Source organism: Phocoena phocoena, chromosome 12 (genome assembly GCF_963924675.1).
Source record: "Phocoena phocoena chromosome 12, mPhoPho1.1, whole genome shotgun sequence".
NCBI lineage: Eukaryota > Metazoa > Chordata > Mammalia > Artiodactyla > Phocoenidae > Phocoena > Phocoena phocoena.
In genome coordinates this window covers 18,476,666-18,501,915 of record NC_089230.1, presented here as the reverse complement: position 1 = coordinate 18,501,915, position 25,250 = coordinate 18,476,666, and the positions used below count along the sequence as shown (strand labels likewise).

Sequence of the window (25,250 nt, the reverse complement as noted above, 5' to 3'; positions counted from 1 at the left end):
TTTCTTTTTAGATAGGAAGCATTCCTTCCTGCGACAATCTGTAATATAACAAGGGTAATATTGTCAAGACAACAGAACATAATGTGCCATTATGAATGTAGAGAAAGGGGCAATGTGTCTGTTTTTATTTCAAAGTTATTTACCTTTAGCCATGGTTAAATCCTAGTGTGCTTCCCTGGCTTCCAAGTCTTCCGAGTTAGGATTTCAGCTGCCTGTGTCAGCCCTGATTTTTTTTTAATCTCCTTACCCAGCCTTGGCCTAGGTGTTGTCTTAGATATTCCTGTAGTCTAACATCATAGACTACAAAAGAACATGAGCCATGCTTTATGGAGTGTCCTGGCCTCACGTATGGGAAGTACTTAAACACTTTTTAAAACTGAAAAATATAAAGATAGAATTTACATCTTCATTACACAAAGAAGGTGCAAAATAATCCACTTGAACTTTTTGCTGTTCTACTGAAAAATTAACCTGTAAACACAAAATTTTTAATTGAAAAAAGAAACTCTCATGTTTATTCATTAATTCAACAGATGTTTATTAATTGTTTATTAATTGAATTACCCCACATGTCCTAAACAGTGAGCTGGGATCTGAGGACACCACGGTGAACATGATTAATAAGGACGCTCCCCACAAAGTTTAGAGTCAATGAGAAAGGCAGATAAGCAACAACAGTAATAAAGTTAGAAGACTCTCATGATGGAGAGTGCCTGGAACATGGTAGGTGTAGCATTAAAATAAAAAAAGTTGAATGAGTGACCAAATAAATGAATTAATGAAGGAGTGGATAAATGAGTATTGGACACATAGCAGAAACACATCTTTCTCTCCAGTGGATGACTAGGGAAGTCTTCCTAAAGGGGGAAAAAAAATGTTTAAGCAGTGGCTTTAAGATGTTAGCCTGGAAAATAGGAAAAAGTGTGCTTGAAGCAGAGGGAAGCTTATGTGGGAAAGTCTGAAGGTGAAGGAGAACCCAGTGGGTTCGAGGGACTACTAGAGGTTGAACAGATGGCAAAGGGAGAAGTGTTAGAGGCAGCTTGAGATGTGGGAGAGAGCCAGGATGTGCAGAGTATTATAAATCCTCCTTTTGGGGGTTGAAATGACTTAAAGGGCCCAGAGTTTCAGAAATGAGCCCAGTGTCTATAACAGTAATGAAATGAACTTCAAGGCTGTAATGAACTGACTACAGCGTTACAGTCTCCTACTGATTCTTTTACATTATTTATTAGGATGAACACATTCTCCTGGTAAAAATCAGAATGTAAAGATGATATAATATTTTCAAGCTGAATCTACAGAAAACAAGTTCTGTTCTAGTGGAATTTTGTTAAATGGAGTACATTGCAAAAAATTCTAACCCCAAAGACAATGAGACCAGGCTGTAAAAATAAAGTCAATACTTTTATTTAAAGAATTGGTAAAGAATGCAAGAATAAAAGAAAAAAAAACTTGGGAAGAAACAAAGTGTTAAGAATTACCCCACATTTTCCCCCATCCTCTTTCTCCTGGATCTTCTAAGTGGTTTTAGTTTTATTTAAATGGGTGAGCTGGGAGTTCTAAAAAAGCCTCCCCTATCTACTCAAAATCCTACTTTTAGAATGTCTGAGGTGGGATGGGGTAAGGGAGTGAAAGGGTTTTATGGACAAGGAAACTTCTAGTTTGTCTTACATAATGAATTATTCAAAAATATTTCTTGAAGGCCTATTCAGTATTTCACTAGAACGTTTCACTATTCTAAATTTCTCTGTCCCTAATTCTACTCTAAGGAAATTTGTGCCCCTTGAACAAAGCTTCTCGATATCAAACTATAACTATTATTAATAGCATTACTTTATGTCATTCAGAAGTATCGTGTAGTATGTTGGAAATAAAACGAAGTAAGAGAAACTGGCTTACATACCTTACATCAAGCTAGTACTTTTGTGGATTATTCAAACAATACAATAGGTGAAAATACCATACTTAATTATTTGACACAATATCTTACATTTTCTAAATGCCTTAAATAGTTTTATTTTCTGATGCTCTGCAGCTCAAAAAAGAAAGCAAACAGACTACAATTGTGATTGCAATTGTAAGAAGGAGTTGAGATGTGTAGACCAAATTTTTGAACGGTAAACTATCTGGGAATTATTCAACTTATAAATACTACTTTGGATATTATTTAAATGTAAATTTTACAGTAATGTATTTTTATTACTATACCGAGACATTAACTTATTGAATAACAGCAATGTATTCTTCCATAAATTCTTATTGGAAAGGGTTCCTTTCAGGTGTTGGGAAACTTCTAAAATTTGACAGAGTTAAAGTTTAGCCTTTATAGCATCTATACAAAAACGGCTTAGCCTTTATAGCATCTATGAAAAAAAATTTTTAAGCCACTCTAAGGCATAATTCCAGGGGTTTCTGAATTTTTCAGTGAATTGTTAACATTCACAGATGGGATAAAGGGGATGTGGCATTTTCCTCTCCTTTAAATTAGGCCTTTTTTTAAAAAAAACCACAAAAACATTGAAGTGCTTTCCTCTTTATTTCACATACTTATAATGCTTTTAAGTGGCTCTACTGGACTTAATAATGCACTGATTAACTCTTTCTTACAATTATTAATTATTACCATCATAATTAATCTCTGGATTCAGGAAGAACTGTTCTAGCTCAGGGACACCCCTGCCTATTTTGTGCCTCAACTATAGATTGAGCTACAGTTTGAGCTATAGAAAAACAGCCCCAACAGCAAGGCATGTTGTAGCTGAGGCAATAATTTAGAATAGGCTAAAAGGTGGGTTTCTGATCCCAATTTAAATGACTGCTTTATAAATTTACATTTTCAAACATTGCTATTTGCATAGAAATCAATGATGCAAAATCACTAGGAAGAAAAATAGTTACTGGCAAAACTGACTTTAAGGTAGTTAATATTTTATTTTACTTTAAATGTTTCAACATTTAGACCGTGAACATGAGAATTTGACTACAGTGTACATTACTTTAACTTTCACATACTTTTTGATTACTTATGGCATATTTCAGCCATCAGTCAGTAACTGAATTTCTACTTAAATCTTATTCTGAATTGTTCCAAAGCCAAGTGGCTTCAGGAGATCTGAACCGTCAAATATGGAAAGCATCTGCCTGGGAAACGACTTGATCTGGCAGGACACAGGACAGCCTCTACCCTCTGTCCTTCTGTGAATGCCTCCATTGTCAGGCGCGATCATGAGGATTTCGTGTGGGCGGAGCCTGAGGACACTGTAGACAAGGCAACCGCTTACCCTCACGGACCTGACGCCTAAAGGCAGTGGGTTTTTGTGAACACTAGGTAGCAATTGCTGGTGCTTAAAAAACAAACTGACAAAGACTTTACATGTTAAGGACTGCATCAGAGCTTTAACCTATAAAAATAGTAGTTGATTAATTTTGGACCAAAACTGATATACTAAGACTTCTGCAATCCCATAGAATCTTAAACTCTTAGAACTGAAAAGTGGCTTCTGGTTCTAGTCTCTCATTTTGTAAATAAGGAAAGGGGGCCCCAGATAACTTAAAAGATGGAAAGAAATACAAAGAGTAATAGTGCTTATGTTAAGGGATGTAGAAATACGGGTGGTTATTTTTTTTCTTATTACCGCTATGTCTCTCTAGTGGTGATAGTATTTTTATAATGACGAAAAGTATTATCTTAAGGGCATGAGGCAAATACAAGAATCCTTTTAAATCTGCCTTCCACCTTTTAGGCTGATTCTGCTGAGAAGCTTAGGGAATATGGGCTTTCCCACACCTGTAGCCATCCTGTGCTGGTGACAAGAACCAGGTCTTGCCCGCTTATAGCACCACCAAAACTACCCCCTGTACCTCCGTGGAAACTCCTTCGTCAAAAAAAGGAAACTGTTATAACAGATGAAGCTCAAGGTATGAATCATATTGTCTGAAAATCTTATTAACATTTCTATGAAGTTCTAATAGTTTCATTTGTAATGAGATACATATCAAGGCAAACAACTCAACATTACAGTTAAAACCTTCATTTAATTTTATGTCCGAATTTTATGTCTTTAAAGGATTAATTCTGCACATCTCAGACGCCAAGCAGTTTGGTTTTCATGTCTAAACTGGCCAGATATATAAAGGCCATTCTTTGGGTGATGGCATTGTGATTATAACTGTGATAAAAAAGTGGTTGGTAGTAAGTAACATAGAAGGTTAAGTAGCATATACGTTAGACCACTGGTGTGAATTTCTAACATGGGCATCATTCTACAGTGCCCTGTAGGACATAATCTTTGAATTGACTGATTTCTGTTTGAAACTCCTATAGGAATAGGACTTTTACCCTGGGCTGGTTCCTGTGTCAGTGTTGTCATGTAGCCACAGTGAATGGCAGTTGTGCTCAGAAATACACAGGTTCACACAGGCTGAGAATGGGGCAGGGAGACTGTTCCCACCTTGTTCTTATTCTCACCTTTTATTTCTAAATTCCTCTTAATCCATGTCTAATTCTTCGCTCCTTCAATCATTTTCTCGACAAGTCTTCATTTTTACTCCTTTTTCCATGAGCACCACGTTTGAATGGAAGAGAGACCAAGATGGCGAGAGAAGAAATGAGCAAGACCATAAATGAAAAATCAGAAGGAGAGGGGATTAGAAAAGAAAAACTAATAATTAAAAAATTATGGCTTAGAGGAATAACTTAATTTGTTTATATTAATTCAGCATAAACATATGGCCTTTCCGTAGCTAATTTATATTTGCGATTTTTAATGAAGGGTGATAGAGAATTGTGGTGCTATGGTTTACATATGTTTACATATGGTTTACATATGTATATGTGTGTATGTGTGTATATATATTTCCCATTCCAAAAAGTTTAAATTATCTTTGTTCAAAAACAGCTTTTTTTGTTATCTTTTTTGTGTTCATTTCCTTGCTTTCGCATTTTCTTCCTTTGTCTTTTCCAATACCTCAGTATCTTCTAATTGTATCCATCCAGTAACAGGTCATCACATTCTAGAAGTTACTGCATTAGGGTTCACAGGCCTGTCCCTGAATGAACAATGAAGACAAAGCCATGATGAACATACCTAGTGCCAGTTTACTAAAAGCATCCCCGAGAAGCATATAAATAAGCTTTAAGTGGTTGGGCTCATGAACCATGGCTTGTACCCTTATTGATGGTGCTTGCTGTGGCTTCTGCTACCAATTCAAGTGTTGCTGATCCTTCAGTGCAGGGGAGAGGAACCATATCTCAGTCACAGGGTAATACGTAAGTCTCGTTGGTACTCAGGATCCTAAAACCGCATTAGCCACAGAGATTGGAGTATTTACCTGTTCCTTGCCTCCTACTTCCAACCATAATTTACACGTTTTTAAGATATAAATAACAACTGTTAACCATGTAATTTTCCTCACATTTGCTTTCTGCCTACGTTTATACAACCAGTACAGCTGGTGGCAAAGATTTTCTAGCACAACATGTTTTTATCCTGGACAGGAAAGAACAAAGATTAAAGAAATATCTGGTTTAGATATACAGGAGAAATGGTCAGTTCATCTTTTTTTTTTTTATTAGACTTGTCTGCCTCTCTCCCTCCTGCTTGATTATTTCAGTTACTTCCTTACATTCCTTGAGTTTCTGCAACGGGCTGTTTGTGCCACCAAAGTGCCAACTGTTGCTTTGGATTCCAAGAACTTTCCAGTTTCCTCCCTCCCTCCTTCCCTTCCCTCCTTCCTTCCTATCTTCTTCTGTCTTTCCAACCAAAGATCAGCATTCGCATGATGCTTGAAAGAAAATCTTTTACTACTGAATGCTATATTTTAGTTAAATGCATAGAGCCACACAACCGTTCTTCATTCAGAACATCAGGAATAGCTGAATGAAAGGAAAAATACTGAACATTCAGCTACTTCCTGATTTTGATATTGACTGTTGTGTAATTCTGTGTAATTTGATAGCTCCATTGTAAGCTGGGAAAGAAAACCTACGGATTGATAGGATTCCATAACCGCAGTGTCCGGCTTTGAGGCTCACCACATCATTGTCTTTCTTCTCTCTATTGGATTTAATATTTAAAGTGAAATTAACAGGAAACAGAGAGAGAGAGAGAGATCAGTATAGAGGTTATCACAGAACAAGCACAGAGAAGTCATGTGCACTGTGTCATAGTCTCACTTCTCTTCGTCCTGTGGTCATCCTTTCCACTGCTATAGGAGCTTATTTAAAATAATTATGCCTAATGTTTAATTTCAATGTTCACCGTGTTAGTGCATGGGTTGTGTGCTATATCCATTGAGAATTTACTTCTATGTCAGCTTCAGACGTCTTTAGGAATACCCACAACATTTTTCTTGACTACTGCTTTCTTTTCTACTTATGACCTTTACTTTGTTACATTTTCTGCTCTTCCACAACCTCCATGTATTAGTCCACATTTTTTTCATGTCCTGAGCAATTGTGTTGTAGAGGTTAACTAAAAGAGCACATTTTTAGTAAAAGACTTTTATAGAAAGTCTTTTGTGTATATGAAATAGCAGCAAATGCCAAGTAATAACTCTAGGAGACACTGCTGACTTTCTCCCTTGAGACTTCATTGTTTCACCTTGTAAATCTGGAAAGCAACTGAGAAGTAGACTAAAGAAATCTCATATTGGTAGGATCTATAAAGTCCTTTTTAATACAAAACTTTATGTATCGTAGTACATTTCTATTTAACTCTATTGAAGTTTGCTGGGTAAATAGTTAAACTAATCAGTACTGCATTAAATGTCAAATTTTACATATAATCTTGGAAAATTTTTAAAAAGTACATCACACTACCTTTTTCTTTTTAGAATTAGTAGTAAAGAAGCCTGACCAGTTTCTTGAGATTTCAAGTCCATTTTTGAATTATAGAATGACTCCATTTACAATCCCAACAGAAACGTAAGTATAGAACATTCTTTCCCATGAATTCATCTTGTTAACAGATGAAGCATTTTGTGATTTGCGCAGTTAAAAATGTATCCCTTGGTGACAAATGTATTAAAGTTTGTGTCAATGCACTGATCATAGGAAAATAAAATTTTTAGCTACTATTTCACAGTAATAAACAGTTAAGATAAATTTTGAATTGTTCAAAACGAGGCCTAAATATGTCTGGCTTTATAGTTTTGGCTTCTGCTTCAGAACAACACAGTATTTTGTTATACTTTAAACATTAGCACTGGGGAATGTTTCTGGTTATTACCTGATAATTAAATCACAAGATCAAATGATTGTCATAAAAACCTGGGAGATGAAGTCTGTCACTCTTAGAGGAGAAAAAAAGAGCTAACTAAATACAACAGCAAAGACAATGAAGAAGAAAAAGGAGGAAGGGGAGGAAGAATCCAAATTTACTAATATTTGAATGTGACAATAGGGGTAGAAATAAAAATTATCATCCTGGGTCTAACGTTTTTAATGAGTTCATAGTGGTGAAAAGGAAGTCCACAGATAGCAATAATGAGAAGGAATAGTGGGTGGTACGATTATTACCACTAAAAGTGTGGTGATTTGTTATGAAGCAGTTGACAACTAACACATGAATATATACATAATCAAGGATTATCAAATCTATTCTTTAAATTTGTGCAGTTAAATGTACTTCAGTAACCCCTCAATAAAGTTGTAAAATATAAAAATAAATACTAGTATTTAAAATGGTTTAAAAAAATAGGGATTCTAGAACCAAGGAATGTAATAACTGAAATTTTAGAATTCAGTGGATGTGTTTAATCACAGATAAGATACAGCAAAAAAAAGACAATTAGCAAAGTGGAAAATAAGTCAAAAGATAATATCCAGACTGAAGTATGGAGACCAAAAAAAAAAAAAAAAAAAATGAGGAAAAGTTTAATAAAAGACATGTAAGAAAAGTTGAAAAAGACCAACATACTTGCAAGTGGGTCTCAGAAGTAGAGGAGAGTTTGGGGATAATCATGAAATAAAAATATAATGGCCAACATTATCCCAAAAGTTAAAAAAAATCAAGTCAAGATTCAGCAAGTTCTGAAAAAATGTCAAGTAATGTAAATGCGGAGAAAACTGCAGCTAGATAATCATAGTAAAACCATAGACAAACATAATACAATAATATATAGATATAAAGCAAAAGAAATACTGCAAAAAAATCAGCATGGATAAATGTCACACACAAAAATATTAGACCAAAGTAATCTGGTATAAAAAGTATACAGTTTAGTTTTAATTATTCTATTAATATAGATTTTAAAAAGAAAAGAAAAAGCAACATATGGTGTTGGAAGTCTTGATAGTGGTTACCTGTGGCGCGGAGTGCTAGCTGTGATTGGGAAGCATGTCTGACAGGGCTTGTGGAGTGCTGGTAATATTAATATCTCTTGATCTGAATCTGAATATCTCTTGATCTGATATGGCCATATTTACTTGGTGATTTTTCAGCAAGTTTTACATTTATGATGTGTGTACTTTTTTGAATTTTTTTTTAAACTTTACTAGAACGTCATTAAAATTTTTGAACGGCTGATAGGTCACAAATATAATGACAATTAGATGTGTTTCATCCTCCTCTTGGATATATTAAAATCCACGATAAGAATATAAGCCGATGGGGCTTCCCTGGTGGCGCAGTGGTTGAGAATCTGCCTGCTAATGCAGGGGACATGGGTTCGAGCCCTGGTCTGGGAGGATCCCACATGCTGCGGAGCAACTGTGAGCCTGTGAGCCACAACTGCTGAGCCTGTGCTCCTCAGCAAGAGAGGCCACAATAGTGAGAGGCCCGCGCACCGCGATGAATAGTGGCCCCTGCTTGCCACAACTAGAGAAAACCCTCGCACAGAAACGAAGACCCAACACAGCAAAAATAAATTAATTAATTAATAAACTCCTACCCCCAACATCTTAAAAAAAAAAAAAGAATATAAGCTGATGAATAAAAGCAATCAAAATTTAGATCAGAATTCTGTTCATTGTACTGTCCTACTTTTAGAGCTTCTTTACATCATAGCCTGTTAATTTAAATTTTATGGACACTAGTTAAGTTGAAAATATTAGAAACATTATTCAAATGTTTTAACTTAAGGCTCCTGCAGTTCTATGCATCAACGATTAAACACTGAAAAGTGGGTGAAGAGGGACCCCCTAGGCAGCACTAGTAGACAAACATGGCATTTAGCCATGTCAAGCTTTATAAACAGAAAAAACAATTTGCTGCTTCTTTGGTTTTAAAAATTTGTTCTGTTATGTATTTGCAAATCTAGTTTTCCTCAAACTTTCATTTTAACTTATAAAAAATCTTATTTTATACATAAATTATTAATTTCTATAAAAGTTTTAAATAAATTTAGTTAGCTGAATTTAAACATTTTAAATTGCATTTACAACAGTACTAATATATTATTTTTGCTTTAAGTAATTCTTGAAAAGGCAAAAATCACAAATAAAATCTTGCCAATTATATAAATCATCATTAAAAGTTCAAATAATCAAAATGTTTTTTGGTAACCTTGGTTTTTCCTATGTACACTTGGTTTTTACAAACCAAAATTTTCTTATACCTATAACTTAATTATAAACCTAAAATTAAATATAAAGCTACACATTTTATAGCCTAATTTGTTGGATTATGTAACATGCTACACTTCTTTCACCTGTTACAAATACGAAATACCACATAAAGACAGAATTTTCTTAAATGTAACATAAAAATACTAATGCTTTATACTTTTTCCAATTAATTTTATAGTTAGTGTTATCCACTAAGATGATGATTTTACCATATTCCAAATAGTTTTTGATTATCTCTTAGCTTACTGAGATTGCATATTACTCAAATATTTTGCGGATTGTATGAACCAGAGCTGCATACCACCAGGACAAATTTTCTCAGGATTCAAACTGTCACATGCAGGCTTCTAGAATCCCTATGCCAAGAGAGACCACAAATGCGTTGGTTTCATAACCTGAACTTCCGACGTTGACTCTCTTACTTAATTTTCGTATGCTTTCTTTCAGCGTTTTTACCTAATTAAGTTGCATGAAATTCTTTAACCCAGGTCTAGGTGACTTCAACACTTGATTGGATTCAATCAAGTGATTGGATTCAGTGAACTAATCTATCCACTGCTTGAACCTGTTATGAATTCCCTAGTATATCCATTTTATCTGGCAGAGCCCAAAGCAGAAATATGTGAATGGCATTTCCTTGCACCTGACTGCTGGACAGTCAGAGTTCTCAGGTCAGCATAAGAGCAAAGCCGTTTTTTTGGCGAGCCTTGGAGAATGAGTGCTACACAATTGCCTTTCCTTGGAACACTGTCACTGTAGTAACAACATGCCCCGTTTGCCCAGTCCTGGCTCCTGGCCTTGTTTTAGAGAATCAGAGCCTCACAGATATGTTTGTGCCACCCTCTAGTGGCAGTTTCAGAGACACTTAGCTTGAGGTGAACCAAGTTTTACAGAACACTAGCAAGGAAAAATCCAAAAGTATGGGAAGTTCTGTATACATGAAATTTAATTTTATCTTTGAAACACCTAATATATTTGTACTATAACAAATATCTTTTTACTGTACCCATAAACTTCTAGCTGTGGCAACACTGATTTGGGGTCATGTCAGCAATAACTTGAAAGAAAATACTGTACACTTGGGTAGCTAGTATAAATATCACAGTTGTAAACGTAAGGGCTCAACATGCATCATTAAATTTTTGACTCCAAGCCCTATTTCACTGCTACATTACTCTGGTACTTAATTAAATCACTTCTAAATGCCAGGTTCCTATGTGTTCTGATCATCAACATTCAAAGATGGCCACCATAGCTTTAAAATAAATAGCGTTCCAGAAAAGTTTTACACCATTGCAGTGACTGATAGAGAATGTTGCTCCAGTAGTATATATAGCAATTAAATATTTTTTAACATGAAGCAAAATAAATTACTGGTTGTAAAGGAATGAGAATGATAAAATGAAAAAAAACAGAACTTCCTATTGTTGACCAAACATCACTATGCAACGGAATATTATTCAGCCATTCAAAAAGAAGGAAATCTTGCCATTTTTGTGACAACATAGATGGACCCTGAGGACATCTCAAGTGAAATAAGTCATACAGAGAAAGACAAATACCATATGATCCCACTTATACGTGGAATCTAAAAAAGACAGACAAGCAAACATACTCATAGATACAGAGTACAGGAGAACAGACTGATGACTGCCAGAGGCAAGGCATGGGGGTGGATGAAATGGGTGATGGGGGTCAAAAAGTACAAACTTCCAGTTGTAAAATAAATAAGTCCTGGGGCATAATGTGTAGCATGGTGACTATAGTTAATAATACTGTGTTGTATATTTGAAAGTTACTAAGAGAGTGGACGTTAAACGTTCTCATCACAAGGAAAAAAATTGTAACTGTGTGTGGTGACCTACGTTAACTAGAATAGTGGGGATCATTTTGCCATATATACAAATATTGACTCGTTATGTTGTATACCTGAAACTAATATAATTTTATATGTCAAATATATCTCAATAAAAGCTGCAGTTATTTATTAGTAGCTTTAAACAAGAGATTAAGATAACAGAAGTTTTTTTCTTTTTTTTCCATTAGTCATTTTGTACGAACTTTGATTAAGAAAGGGGTGCTTCCAGGATCTGGTTTATCTTCCCTTACTGAAAATGATGAAACTACAACCTTTAGCCAGACAGACTTAAGTCAATTGACAAGAAATATGTCTCAGGTAACTATGTTACTCTTATTATTAGCCTGATTCTTAACTATAAAAATTTTTTTTCTTGAATTGTGAAATATATTACACATAAATGCATTTGAGCAGAATAAAGAATACTGAAACTAAACTTCTTACGTACCCATCTTCTAGATTAGAAAGTGGAATATTCATCTCTCATAGATGTCTCCTATGTTCTCTTTTTTTTGGGGGTGTACACTGCATGGCATGTGGGACCTTAGTTCCCCAACCAGGGATTGAACCCGTGCCTCCTGCAGTGGAAGCACAGTCTTAAACACTGGACCACCAGGGAAGTTCCACATGTGTCTCTTCTGAATTGTATCTCCTATCTGCCATACAAGGTCTGGTATTTGTCAACTCCATGCTCTTCTAATTTTGTCAGTTATGTACACGTTTATGAACAATATATAGCTTGGTTTCATTGTCATCCTCATTTTATTTTTGTGGGCTCTTGTATTAATTCTTCTGGGATTTCTTAATGTTGCTTATGAGATTTGTCTCTTTTGCCACATGTTTCAGTTCATTCATTTCACTGGCCAAAGAAATTTAATACATAACTAGTCTACCATTTAAAAACATCTTTCACAGTGTTAATGGCTACATTCATTGCTTTTTGTTTCCTGCTATTGCAAGCAGTGGTACCATGACTCATCTTGACTGTCCCTGTACACACATGCAAGAGTTTCTGTAGTTCCAGGGTTTGTGAACTTTTCTGTGTTATGTCTCCCTTGGTCAATTTTCTAAAACACATGATGAATACAACTTATCTCTTTCTGCATATGAGCTGAGTATTGGCAACAGGGAACAGTGGAAAGCAGAACAGCTGTCTGGGTTAGCACCGCGTGAACATACAACTTCACGATTTGGTGGCTGAAGGTATACTAAAGGATAGCTCCCAGATAGTTGGGCAGTTCAGGTTACAAGAGTGTCTGTAGGCAGGAAGATGTGACCACATGGAATCTGACAATGGGCCTAATAACTGCTGTAACTTCAAGCATATGTGACATTTTGGATTTTGCAACAACTCTAATATAATGTAAAATATTGTGATTTCTTTCATGGATAAAGTCACAGTTATTGCCAATAACACTGTAGCTATTCACCTGCATTGATAAATTGAAAACTGAAGAAAACTGAATGCTGAACTTCAGCTAAAGATGAAAATAATCTTTCAAGCAACCATGTTCATGGATTCCTAAAATCTAACCATGGGCCCCAGTGGATACTAGCCTAGGAAGCTCTGTTCTAGGATATGAATCTGGGAGCATCACTGATGGCTCATAGGACATTCACCTTTTAACCTTACAATAAAATGCACTGGATGAGAATTTTCTCTGCACCACATTCTGGCCGACCCATATATTGTCTGATGTTTCAACTTCTGTCAGTGTGGTAGGTGGGAAAGGGTTTTAATGCATAATATATTTGCATGTTCAAAAATAAAATTATAAGGCACACATCAAGAATTCTTGTTTCCATGTAAGTACTTCTCCCACTTTCACTGCTTTGCCCTCTGTAGGACACTTTCAGGGTGTCTTTATGTAAATGTAAAGTAACACACAATATTCCACCTTTTTCTACTCAAAACTTAATGAAAATTTTTTAAGTTTTTACTTAGTAAATACTGGAGATAATTTCACTATGCCTAAAGAGCATCTTTATTCTTAAAGTCACATACTCTTTCATTATGTGAATGAACCGTAGTTGATTTCTACCAACCTCTATAAATGGTATAAGATACATTGGAGGGCAGAGAATCACACGCAGGTAAACACATTTTTTAGAATTAGTTGAAAAGGAGAGACTAACAGATGAGAAATCTTGCAAGAAGAATGAACAGGCTTAAACATTGTTAAACTTTTTTTCTTAATTTCAAAGTATTATATGCAATAGTTTTAAAGAGTCAAAAGTTACCAAAACGATAATCATAAAATAACCAACCTGTATTACCCCTCCTCATTCTTTAGCCTTCCTCCCCAGAGTCAGTCACTTTTATTTAAGTGTTTCTTCTGCTATGTATCTCCATATTTCTAAGTAGAAGCCTTTATGAAGGCAGAGATCTTGATCTTTGTCATATACTGTTTCTCCCTCAGCACCTGCAAAGATGCCTAGCACATGACAGACACTGTTATGTATTTGTTGAATGGCTGAATTCCGCTCTTTCTCCATCTATCAATTAAACATTATCTCTTGACCTCTTGCTACAGAAGATAAGGATTTAGCACTCCTGTATTCGCTTACCATCCCATACCTCCACTTTCCTCTGTCTTCAAGATTTTTTCATTTCACAAGTTTTTGTCCAATCAGTACTCTAGCTGTGAGGCTGGATACCAGAGCAGACCCCGTTGAGATTTCTTGAGCTGTTACGTAATGCTTCTCACCTAATAGGGATGAAACCGTTGGGGAAGCTAAGAGTTCTACAAGCCGTAACAGCTGGAGCCCCAACGGTGGAAATGAAGGGCTCTGCATTGTGGCTTGATTGGCAGGATCTCTGACTGAGATGCCCACTGCCCCCCGGGAGTCTCAGTGCCCCTTGTATATTTCCCAGGCCTCTCACAGGTCTGGCTCCTGGCTCGTAACTGGGACTGGCTGCATAACTTGTGGAATGAAAATGCAGGGCCCCTTGTTCAACAGTTATTAAGAATGTCAAGAGAGTGACAGCAGAGCATTAAAACAAACACAGGGCCCTTCTGAGCCCAGCGCCCTGAGTGATCACACACTCATGAAGCCGGCCCTGCTCTATGAGCTTGCCTTCGACACACAATCTGGCTGATAGACCGCAGGCATTAGTGACGTGTGCCATTTCAGGCCGAAGCACTTAATGAGTCTGCACGTGGCTTTGCAGCTCTCTGCTTCTCCCACAACCATCAGGAAACTGCGTATCCTGGTGGCAAGGCTACAAGATACAAGTTTCTAGATCCCTACATCACAACTGGGAAAGGAATCCCTTGCAAAGGAGCCCCCCAAAATGGGCTGAATATGAGGGAGAAGTTAACCCTATGTGTTAAGCCGTTGAAATTTCAGGATTGGTTTGTTATCTCAGACTAGACCAGCCTAATATAGTTCATGTTTTTAAACAGCAAAATTACCCTACCTTTGCCCTTAAGATAGATACAAATATTAGGGACAATAGGCCTGTTTTCAGACTTTCCTTAGGAATATTTAGTGCAAGTCAGGCATTAATTATTTACCTGTTTCCTTTTCCACCTTCATCATTACTTCAAGCTGTAATAGAAGGATGGTAATAAAGAAAAGTATTCTTCCGTTAAAAAATATTCTAGCTGTGGAAGGATTTTTATTGGAGAGACAAATTTCTTTTCTTACACAACTTTTTGTACAAACCAATTACTTCATTTTTTTTTCTATGACACATTAGGAAGCCTTCCCAAACACTCTTTTTTAAGAAAAAGGAACACCATTGAACAAGTACCTTTAAACCCCATTTGCCACACAAACACATCAGATAACTCTACCAATGCCACCTGTTTTCCTGGAGATATCACCCTCTGGAATCCTTTGCTCTCTTGCTCTTGTTCCAACTGATGGAAACTTGCACCTGTCATCATTGGACTTTCTTTTCTCTCTCTCCTCTGATGGGTTTTCTAATTCTTGGAAACGATGCTCTCCTGCTACTTGATACCCTCATTTAGGTGGTGCACATCTTCTAGTACTCCCTGAGAAAAGCTGCATGGGAAGTGAAAATGATGAGGGGTTCGTATGCCTGCAGATGTCTGTATTCCACCCCCTCCCCTGGTGTATATTTTGGCGTGTTGTAGGATTCCAGTGTGGATGTTCTTTCTTTCAGAATTTTAACTCTGTTCCTTAACTTTTGTCTTTTACCTTCAACCATTGCTCTTAAGAATACAGATAACATTTTGATTCTTGATCTGTTCTGTATGACTCTTTTTTTCCCCCTCTGGGAATGTTTTAAGACATTCCTTCCATTCTTGGAATAAGAAAAATTTACAGTGATTGGCTGCGTAAATGAGTCTGTTTACATGAACTGTGCTAGGTACTCCATGAGCCCGTTTAACCTGGATACTCAAGTTTTCCAGTTCTGCAGAATTTTCTTATACTTTTTCCACAAGAATTTCCTTTTCTGAGAACAGTAATATTGAGTACATTCACATTGCCGTGCCACTAACCTCCAGAAATCATTTCATCTACAAAACTAAAACTTTACACCCATTAAATCATTCTGCATTCCTGCCCCTTTTCAGCCCCTTAAAACCGCCATTCTACTTTTTGTCTCTAGGATTCTGATTACTCTGGGTACCACATATAAGTGAAATCATACAGTATTTGTATTTTTGTGGCTGGCTGGCTTACTTCACTTAGTAAAATGTCCTCACAGTTCATCCATGTTGTACCATGTGTCATAATTTCTTTCCTTTAAGGCTGAATAATATTCCATTGTGCATATACATATACCACCTTTTGTTTATCCATACATCCATCAATGGATACTTGGTGAATAATGCTGCTATGAACATGGGTGTATAAATGTTTCTTTGAGATGCTGCCTTCAGTTCTTTTGGGTATATACTCAGATGTGGAATTGTTGGATCATACGTTAATTCTATTTTTAGCTTTTTCAGGAACCACCATACTGTTTTCCATAGCAACTGCACCATTTTATATTCCCGCAGAAACTGCAAAAAGGTTCCAATTTCTCTACATCCTCACCACATAACAGTAACAATAACACTTGTCATTTTCTGTTTTTTTTTTCTTTTTTTGTTTAACAGTAGTCATCCCAGTGGCCGTGAGGGTGGTATCTCATTGCAGTTTTGATCTGTATTCCCCTAAGGATGAGTGATGTGGAGGACGTTTTCCATGTGCTTGTTGGCCATTTGTATATTTTCTTTGGACAAATGTCTATTCAAGTCCTTTACCCATTTTTAAATTGGGTTTGTTTATTTTATATTGTTTTTGTAGAAGTTCTTCATATATTCTTGATGTTAACCCTTTACTAGACATATGAGTTGCAAATAATTTCTCTCATTCCATAGGTTGCATTTTCACTCTGTTGATTATGTCCTTTGAAAGACAGAAGATTATTTATGTAGCCCTATTTATTTTTACTTTTGCGGTCTGTGTTTTTGTTGTCATATCTAAGAAACCAATGTCAAATCCAATGTCGTGAAGATTTTTACCTATGTTTTCTTTGAAAAGTTTTTTAGTTTTCGTCTGAGTCTTTTGTATCAACTTTACATCCAAACTTTCTATTGAATTTATTTCACTTTCCTATTTTTAGTTTCCAAGAACTGTCTCTTGTTCTTGATTGTATTTTTATAGTTTATTTGATAAATGAATATCTTCTTAACTTTCTGATATTACTAACTTAAAAATTTCTCCCTATATTATCATTTCTGATTCCCATGACTCTCCCTACCCACACCCATTAGTTTATTTCTTTTATATGAGACTCTTTCCTCAATTATCTAGCAGTTCTTTGTTGTACACATATATTTAAGGAATTTATGAAATTAAAGAGCTGCTGATTAGAAGAAGCTTTATGGCATGGATAGAGCTTGTCAACTGGAAGCTTTAATTTGAGATAATTGGGGGTAAATGAGCTTCATTTGGGGTGGGACTAGCTCCAAATATCAGATTCCCTGAGGATTTTCCCTGGCTCTGTTCAGTGTCTCAGGTTAAGGGTCCTCTAATCTCCCTGCTGGGGTGGAATGTGGTCATAAGGACTGTTATATCCTTATCCACCAGTTATGAAAGCTGAGCAGCACAGGGCTCCTGAGAGTCTCAAAGTTCAGCATGTGGATGTTCACTTAACTCCTCTCCTCTCTGTGTAGTAAACTTTCTTGCTTCCCACGGTATCTGTGAACCCAGATCTGGAGACTTTTCATTTAATTTCTCTACTTGAAGCAACTTCCAGTGTCCTATTTAAGCAGAAGAAGGATAGATGCTAAACCAGAAGGGATTAGGGAGAAGTGGGGATTTGTCTGTTCCTTATATAGACATTCAACCCATCCCTGTATTTTCAACCTGTATCTCATTCTGTCCTTCCCAGATGCCCGCTAATTGTTTCTGGGGTCCTAAGGTGTGGATGAGCTTGCTTCTCACCAGCACTTAGTATTCAGTTTTGTCTACTCTGTTGGCTTCTCCATACACTTTACATCATCCAAAATATCACCCATCAGTCTGTATAAATTTATACCATTTTATTTTATACTTATTTTAATTGTGTCCCAGAGATAACAGAGTTATACATGTGAAGCTTATTTTCCCTGTTAAAAATCTGAGAAAACATTTTTATAATTTGAAATAACCCTTAGGTTCCATACACTAATTATCAATCATAATCTCATTTTACTCAATCTGTATTAATTATAGGTGCCCCATACCAACTAGTATATCTACTCGGGGATATTACTGTTTTTATTTAACTTTTATTATAAGATTCAAATGTTTAATACACTCATATCTTCTGTATTTTAATGTCACAAACTTAAACTCTCAGCCAAATTCACATCTTTTGAATTTTAAGGTTAAAAACAAATTTCGTTTTGCTGTAGGTTTTAGTAAGTATTTGTAGAAATCTATTTCTTCAGTGTTTAAAAGACTGTATTAACTTTTTAAAAACTGTGGTGCTTTAGAGAGCTGTAATGTTTTGTCGAATTTATAAATGGTTTCTTAGCGTGTTCCTTTCATTTCACAGGGTAATGCTGCTTCACAAGCTATACTCAGAAAAGGTAAATTAATAATCTTCTCGTGACTTTTTTTCACAGACATCAAAGCACAAAGGGGTCTCTGCTTCTTGACAGCTTTTTGCTCTCCCTCCTCCTGGCTCTCAGCAGCCTCCCTCCAGTGCTTCCTCTGATGTGTTGGGTCTAATCTGCTCTGGGCTAGAAAAATCAGATAATCTCACTTGTTAAATTCAAGCTTAAAGTCAAAATAAAAGACTATCTGATTAAAGTCCCATGAGTAAAGTTCTTGTGTCTTAATGCTTGCATATTATGATCAAAGCACTGAAACCATTGCAAATTCCTCATATCCTAAATACTTGACCAAGGCTAAAATCCAAAAAAGTGTTATGTGGCGTGTGTGTATATAACATTCTGGTTCAAGAAAAGTGTATGAGAACTTTATGCCATTTCTTGATAAGCATAAAATAAGATTACGGAATCACTGACTGCAGGGCTTACAGAAATACATCAATCACAATAGATCTTTCAAGTTTTTGCTTCTCCTTCTGTTGTCTGCGTCAGCCCCTCTTACATGAATATGTCTGTTTATAGCAGATTTTAAATACATAAACCAGCTAACTTCTGTTATAACTTTAATCTCTAAAGAATGTGTGCACAAATTTATGAAAGTGATTTCAAAATTTCTGGACACACTGCATGTAAGTTATGATTAAATTCTCCTGAGGGTATGAAAATGGGTCTTTGTATGGACCTCTACAAATCTGAGGCCTGCATGTAAATTATTATCTCAGTAAATATTTTCTCAAAAATAGATTTTGATATGTGAGCTCTCCTCTACAATTTTTCATATCTTAATAATTTAATATTTAACAATTAGGTATGTTTGACATGGTTGTCTTCTGCTGTACACAGATGAACTACCAGACTATGGATTGAATGATGCAGCCCATCCAGCTGAAGGAATCAGTCTGGAAAGAGATTTGGTCAGCCAGACAACAGCAACACAGGAAAAATCAAAGGAGGAACTTGCAACAGTAAATAATGGTGTTTCTAAAGAAGTATGGTTAGATTTTGAAGACTTCTGTGTATGCTTTCAGTAAGTATAAATTTTTGTGTGCATTTACTACAGTGGGTATATAAGCTATACATTTTTAGCTTTCATTTAAAAGAGTTAAGCCAATATTAGTCTGGTGTTGATATAATATCAAACAAAACTATTAGAAGGATATTTACAATAGCCAGGTCATGGAAGCAACCTAAATGCCCATCGGCAGACAAATGGATAAAGAAGATGTGGTACATATATACAATGGAGTATTACTCAGCCATAAAAAGGAACAAAATTGGGTCATTTGTAGAGATGTGGATGGACCTAGAGACTGTCATACAGAGTGAAGTAAGTCAGAAAGAGAAAAACAAATATCATATATTAATGCATATATGTGGAATCTAGAAAAATGGTACAGATGAACTGGTTTGCAAGACAGAAATAGAGACACAGATGTAGAGAACAAACGTATGGACACCAAGGGGGGATAGTGGGGGGGTAGGGGGATGAATTGGGAGATTGGGATTGACATATATACACTAATGTGTATAAAATAGATAATAAGAAAAAAAAATATTAGAAGGAAATATGGATGAGTTGATTGTCCACATGAAACATGAATAGCCAAACTAGTCTCAGGCCAGTTTCAGCTAATCCTCAAAGACTTATTTGTTTGTTTATTAAGATGAAGCCAGTTTATCCACTGAAGGAGATAATTTTTGTCCCTTTCAGACAACTAATTCAATACAGTTATTATTTTTTCTCAGCTTTATTGAGATGCAATTGACAAAACTGTAAGTATTTAAAGTGTACATGGTGATGAATTGATACATATATATATTGTGAAAGATCCCCCCCATCAAGTTAACTAACATATCTATCACCTCATATATTTATTTTTTTATTGTGTGTGAGAACATTTACGTTCTATTCTCTTAGCAAATTTTAATTATACAATATAGTGTTATCAATGATAGTTTCCATGTTATACATTAGATCTTCAGACCTTATTCATCTTATAACTGAAAGTTTGTGCCCTTTTTACCAATCTCTCCCTATTTTCCTCACCTCTAGCCCCTGGCAACCACTTTTTTCCTTTCTGAGTTGTTATTATTTTTTTAACTTTCATCTGTCTTTACCCGTTTTGCCTATAATTATTTGCTTCTGAGAAACTTAGCATGTAGTACTGTTTTGTTGCATATGATGACAATAACCTGTTATAAATAATGTTTTTCAGGAATATATATATTTTCCACAAGCCAAGTTCATATTGCCTTAACTTTCAAAAATCAGAATTCAAGGTAAATAGATTATGATCTCTTTTCTTTCCCTTCTTAAATTTTTAATGGAATCATGCTAGTGAAAAACACTTTCAAATTTATCAAGCATTTCTAAACTTCTAACATAATTATATTTAAAAATTTAAGGGACTTCCCTGGTGCTCCAGTGGTTAAGACTTTGCTTTCCAATGCAGGGGGTGCGGGTTTGATCCCTGGTTGGGGAGCTAAGATCCCACATACCTTGCGGCCAAAAAAACAAAACATAAAACAGAAGCAATGTTGTAACAAATTCAATAAAGACTTTAAAAAATGGTCCACATCAAAAAAAAAATCTTAAATAAAAAATATTTAATTCTTAGGGTCTTCTACTAATCTCTGATATAGACAACAAGCAAAATTCTTCTACCTCATATCCCCAAGTGTGATCCATCTGGTTGTGTTGCCGTGGGTCAATGCTGAGCCACATTATTATATAAATTCACATAAAGGAAGTTTTGACTTACGAATAACTGAAGGAAAAGCACAAGTAAATTCACTACATTTGGTTTCAATTAGTGTTTACTGACTTGCGCACAATTCCTAAAATATAAGCACATTTTCACTAACATTTCTGTTATTTTTGCCCACGTTCTTCCCTCTGTCTGGAGTTCATTCTTCTTCATCCTTATTGCCTTCATCTGGCTAACACCTAGAAGTCCTTCAGAACAGCATGGATGTCCTTGACCCTGTGAGACCTCCTTCCCTGCCTGTAGAGTCTGGGTCAAGTACCCTGACTCCATGCACTCTGTATGACTGTCCCCACCCAGACACTTCCCTCCCTCCATCCTAACTGCATGGTCACTTCTCTGTGCCCCCCCACCTACCCACCCACTTTCTGTCAGCATCTTAAGGACGACTCTGTCCTTTACTTTTGAAGTACAGGTCCTGGTATGAGGTAGGAGATTGGTAAAAAAAAAAAAAAAAAAATGTTGAATGAATTAACGAACAAATGTCAAAATTGAGTGGAATTTTGTGGAAAACTGTGAAACATATCCTGGGAAACTAAATTGCACTGAAACTTGCATGTTGCTTGTATGGGGCCCTGCAAGCCCCCAGTGATACTCCCCCGACATCTCCATGAACTGCATGCAGAGCTGGAGGGGGAAGTAGGAGGCTTGGTGATGACTTCTCCCTTTGCACTTGTACTAGATGAAAATGCAGGCGGAGAAAACCGTTTGTGCATCCCTCAAGAGGTGCTCTGTAGCTGGTTGCCTGCTCTGAAAGTAAGAATCAGGTCTGTAGTAGTGACTGGGGTGGGGTTTGCAGGGGTGGCAGAATGGGTGACCAGGTTCTGAAGTCTATCTATAAAATCACCCAGAGGAATGCTTTGATTTTACGAATTTTACAAAAAACAAAACAAAACAAAACAAGCCTGTTAACTGGGAATAGCGGAACCCAGAGTATGGTATGAGAATAATATACCGTTTACAGTTAACTTAGGAATGTTGTCATATTCAAAATATTGGCAATATTTAAATGATAGTCATTTATAGGTGCTGACTCTGTTCCTAGCCCTGACCTAGGTTCTTTATTACATCAACTCCTCATAGCAAACTCAATGAAAGGACAATTATTATTATCAATTTTCAGGTTAGGAAACTGAGGCAGACCAAGTTTGGGTAAAATGCCCAAGATCACCAAATTAGTAAGTGGCGCAGGCATCATGAGAACTGCGTTCATCCGATGTAAAACCTGCGCCTTTCTCACGAGCACACCTTTGGAGGAAGCAGATGAGTGGCTCTGGAGCTAGACTGCCGGGTTTTGAATCTAGATTGCATCTGAGGTGGGACTCTGAGCAAGCTATTTAAGTTCTCTTTGCCTCAGTTTTCTTATTTATACAATGGCAGTGACAGACCAACATCATAGAGTTGAGAAATAAATGAGAGAACATGTGTAAAACACTTAGAAGAATGCCTAATACTTAGTAAGTGAAAATAAATGCTGGCTGTCGTTATTACTAAGAGCAGTTAGCATATGAGTTTTTGTTATACATCACCACCCTCATATATATGTGTATGTGTGTTTGGAAAATGGCCAACTGTTCTTTGTTCCGATCCTATTTTTATGAAGTGATGGTAAAAGGAGAATTTTATTTTCCTTTTAAAGTCCCAGCTTAGCAAAATAAAATGATGGCATCCATTATGAGTCCCTTCATTCCCCTGAATTTTTTTTTAACATCAATGGTCTGAGAAAATGATGGCTTTTTCTTAGAGGATGTTTTTGGTACCCAAACTTAATGGCCTTTAATATGGATTGTTCGTGGTCTGAGGCCAGACAGTCCTGATTTTAGTGGCCGCAGGCGCTACCAGCTGAGCTGGAGACACAGAGCCTGAGGCCTATCTGCAGCACATCCCTTAGCTGTCCCCTGGGAGATGTCATGGGGGTTGGCAAGGGGCTCACAAAGGTATCTGGTCCCTGCACCAGAGCAGAGCCCCTGAATGTGGCCTCGGGGGCCATCTCACCCTCAAATTCTCAGGCTCTTTAAAATGACAACAAATGATCTCTAGGCAGAATCCCCTCCTCAGCCACGCAGGCTGCGCTGGCAAATGCAGGGCCCTTCATAGTTTTAGATAGTGTTTGAAACAACTGCCTCTATCACCAACGTGTGGCAGCCAAAAGAAAACAAATGAAATAAAGTCTAATGCTAACTACTGGAAGACACTGAGCGAAGCGATCATTTTCATTAGTTACATTGTACCAAGCATTTCTAGAAATCTTGTTATATTTGATTAATAAGGATCTCTTTTTTCACAGTATTGCTAGAGATTTTTCTTTTGTATTGCAACCTGTGATTTAAATATTGTTGTTCAATAGTACAGAAAGCTTTTAAAGTGTAATGACAAATTAACACATTTACAATGTACCACAGTCAAAATTATGCCGAAGCTCTGGGAAACTGAAATGCAATAATAGCCCAATGACTGTGATCAGTATTGGAGTCAGGTAGATAGACAGACCTACTTTTGAATCTCAGCTTTTCTACTTGCAAGTGCTGTGACCTTCGGCAATTTACTTACCCTCTCTGTGTTTCAGTTTCTCCATCCATAATTATGGATATTAACGGTACCCACATAAGATGGATTAAAATCATATTCATGTAATCCTTATGTGGCTGTCCACTAAAGGACATTCCAGTTGTGCTCAGTACTTTCTTGCATGCCCAAAACAAAAATCCAGTTTGGTTCATTAACGTACAATGGGTATATTTCTGAAGATCTTGTAGAAAGAAGGAATAGAGGGTTTATATCAAAAACCACCAAGTAGCATACATTTCCCTTCTCTGCCAAAGTTACTCCATGGACTGCTTGCTTATTGAGGACCTATCCTCTGAGTACTGCTCAGCTCTGGGCTCAATCTCTTCGTCTATTTGTCATTTCTGGAATAAGCATATCCCTTTTCTTTACTCACGGGGAAGAGCTTTGGCTCTCTCTGATATGGTGGCCAGTCTCACACAGGCCCTGCAGACCCAGCTTCCGTGGACTGCTGCCAACATTCACCGGTGTGATTTTCTTCCTGTCATTAAACCTGTAAAGTACTTATCGTGGTGTCTAGAACACAGTAAATTCTCTATAAATGTTAGATATTGTACTTTTAATAGAAGTGGAAAATACAGCATTAATAGGCTGATATGAAATACAATGATTGGTCTGATTTCTTGCAGTTCTCAGATGAACGTGTGTCCTACTATCTATTTGTGGACAGTCTAAAGCCCACTGAACTACTGATTTGCTATTCTGCATTGGTACGGTGGGGAGAATCTGGAGGTAAGAAGGCTATGAGAAAATTACTGTCTGAGATCCCAACTCACTTTCTGTTCAGGGAGAATGTATAATGTGTGAAGGAACTTATTCCCTCTCCAGACCTCCTAAGATCTTCCTACTTCTCTGACATCAAGGATTATACTCACTCTTGCCACCTGTCCCTCTCCGTGTTGTGGTCTTATGGTCACCTCTTGAACACACCTGGTCCCTCTGTTTTGCTTCTTACCTATACAAGTCATCATTCTTTTTTTTTTTTTTTTTAAGATTTTTTGATATGGACCATTTTTAAAGTCTTTATTGAATTTGTTACAATATTGCTTCTGTTTTATGTTTTGAGTTTTTGGCTGCAAGGCATGTGGGATCTTAGCTCCCCCACCAGGGGTGAAACCTGTATCCCCTGCACTGGAAGGCAAAGTCTTTTTTTTTTTTTTTTTTTAACATCTTTATTGGGGTATAATTGCTTTACAATGGTGTGTTAGTTTCTGCTTTATAACAAAGTGAATCAGCTATACATATACATATGCTCCCATGTGTCTTCCCTCTTGCGTCTCCCTCCCTCCCACTCTCCCCATCCCACCCCTCCAGGCTGTCCCAAAGCCCCGAGCTAAAATCCCTGTGCCTTGCGGCTGCTTCCCCCTAGCTATCTACCTTACTACGTTTGTTAGTGTGTATATGTCCATGACTCTCTCTCACCCTGTCAAAAC

The 25,250-nt window shown here is 36.6% G+C and overlaps 1 protein-coding gene across 1 annotated transcript in view; it reads left to right on the top strand.

Annotated features, from left to right (window-relative positions):
• ADGB (androglobin) overlaps nucleotides 1–25,250 on the top strand; it is a 176,574-nt gene that overhangs the window by 79,087 nt on the left and 72,237 nt on the right. The window contains 7 exon segments of the mRNA XM_065888845.1: nucleotides 3,744–3,918; nucleotides 6,835–6,925; nucleotides 11,615–11,744; nucleotides 18,430–18,467; nucleotides 19,329–19,514; nucleotides 20,704–20,767; nucleotides 24,447–24,549. Coding sequence (XP_065744917.1) covers nucleotides 3,744–3,918; nucleotides 6,835–6,925; nucleotides 11,615–11,744; nucleotides 18,430–18,467; nucleotides 19,329–19,514; nucleotides 20,704–20,767; nucleotides 24,447–24,549 — 787 coding nt within the window.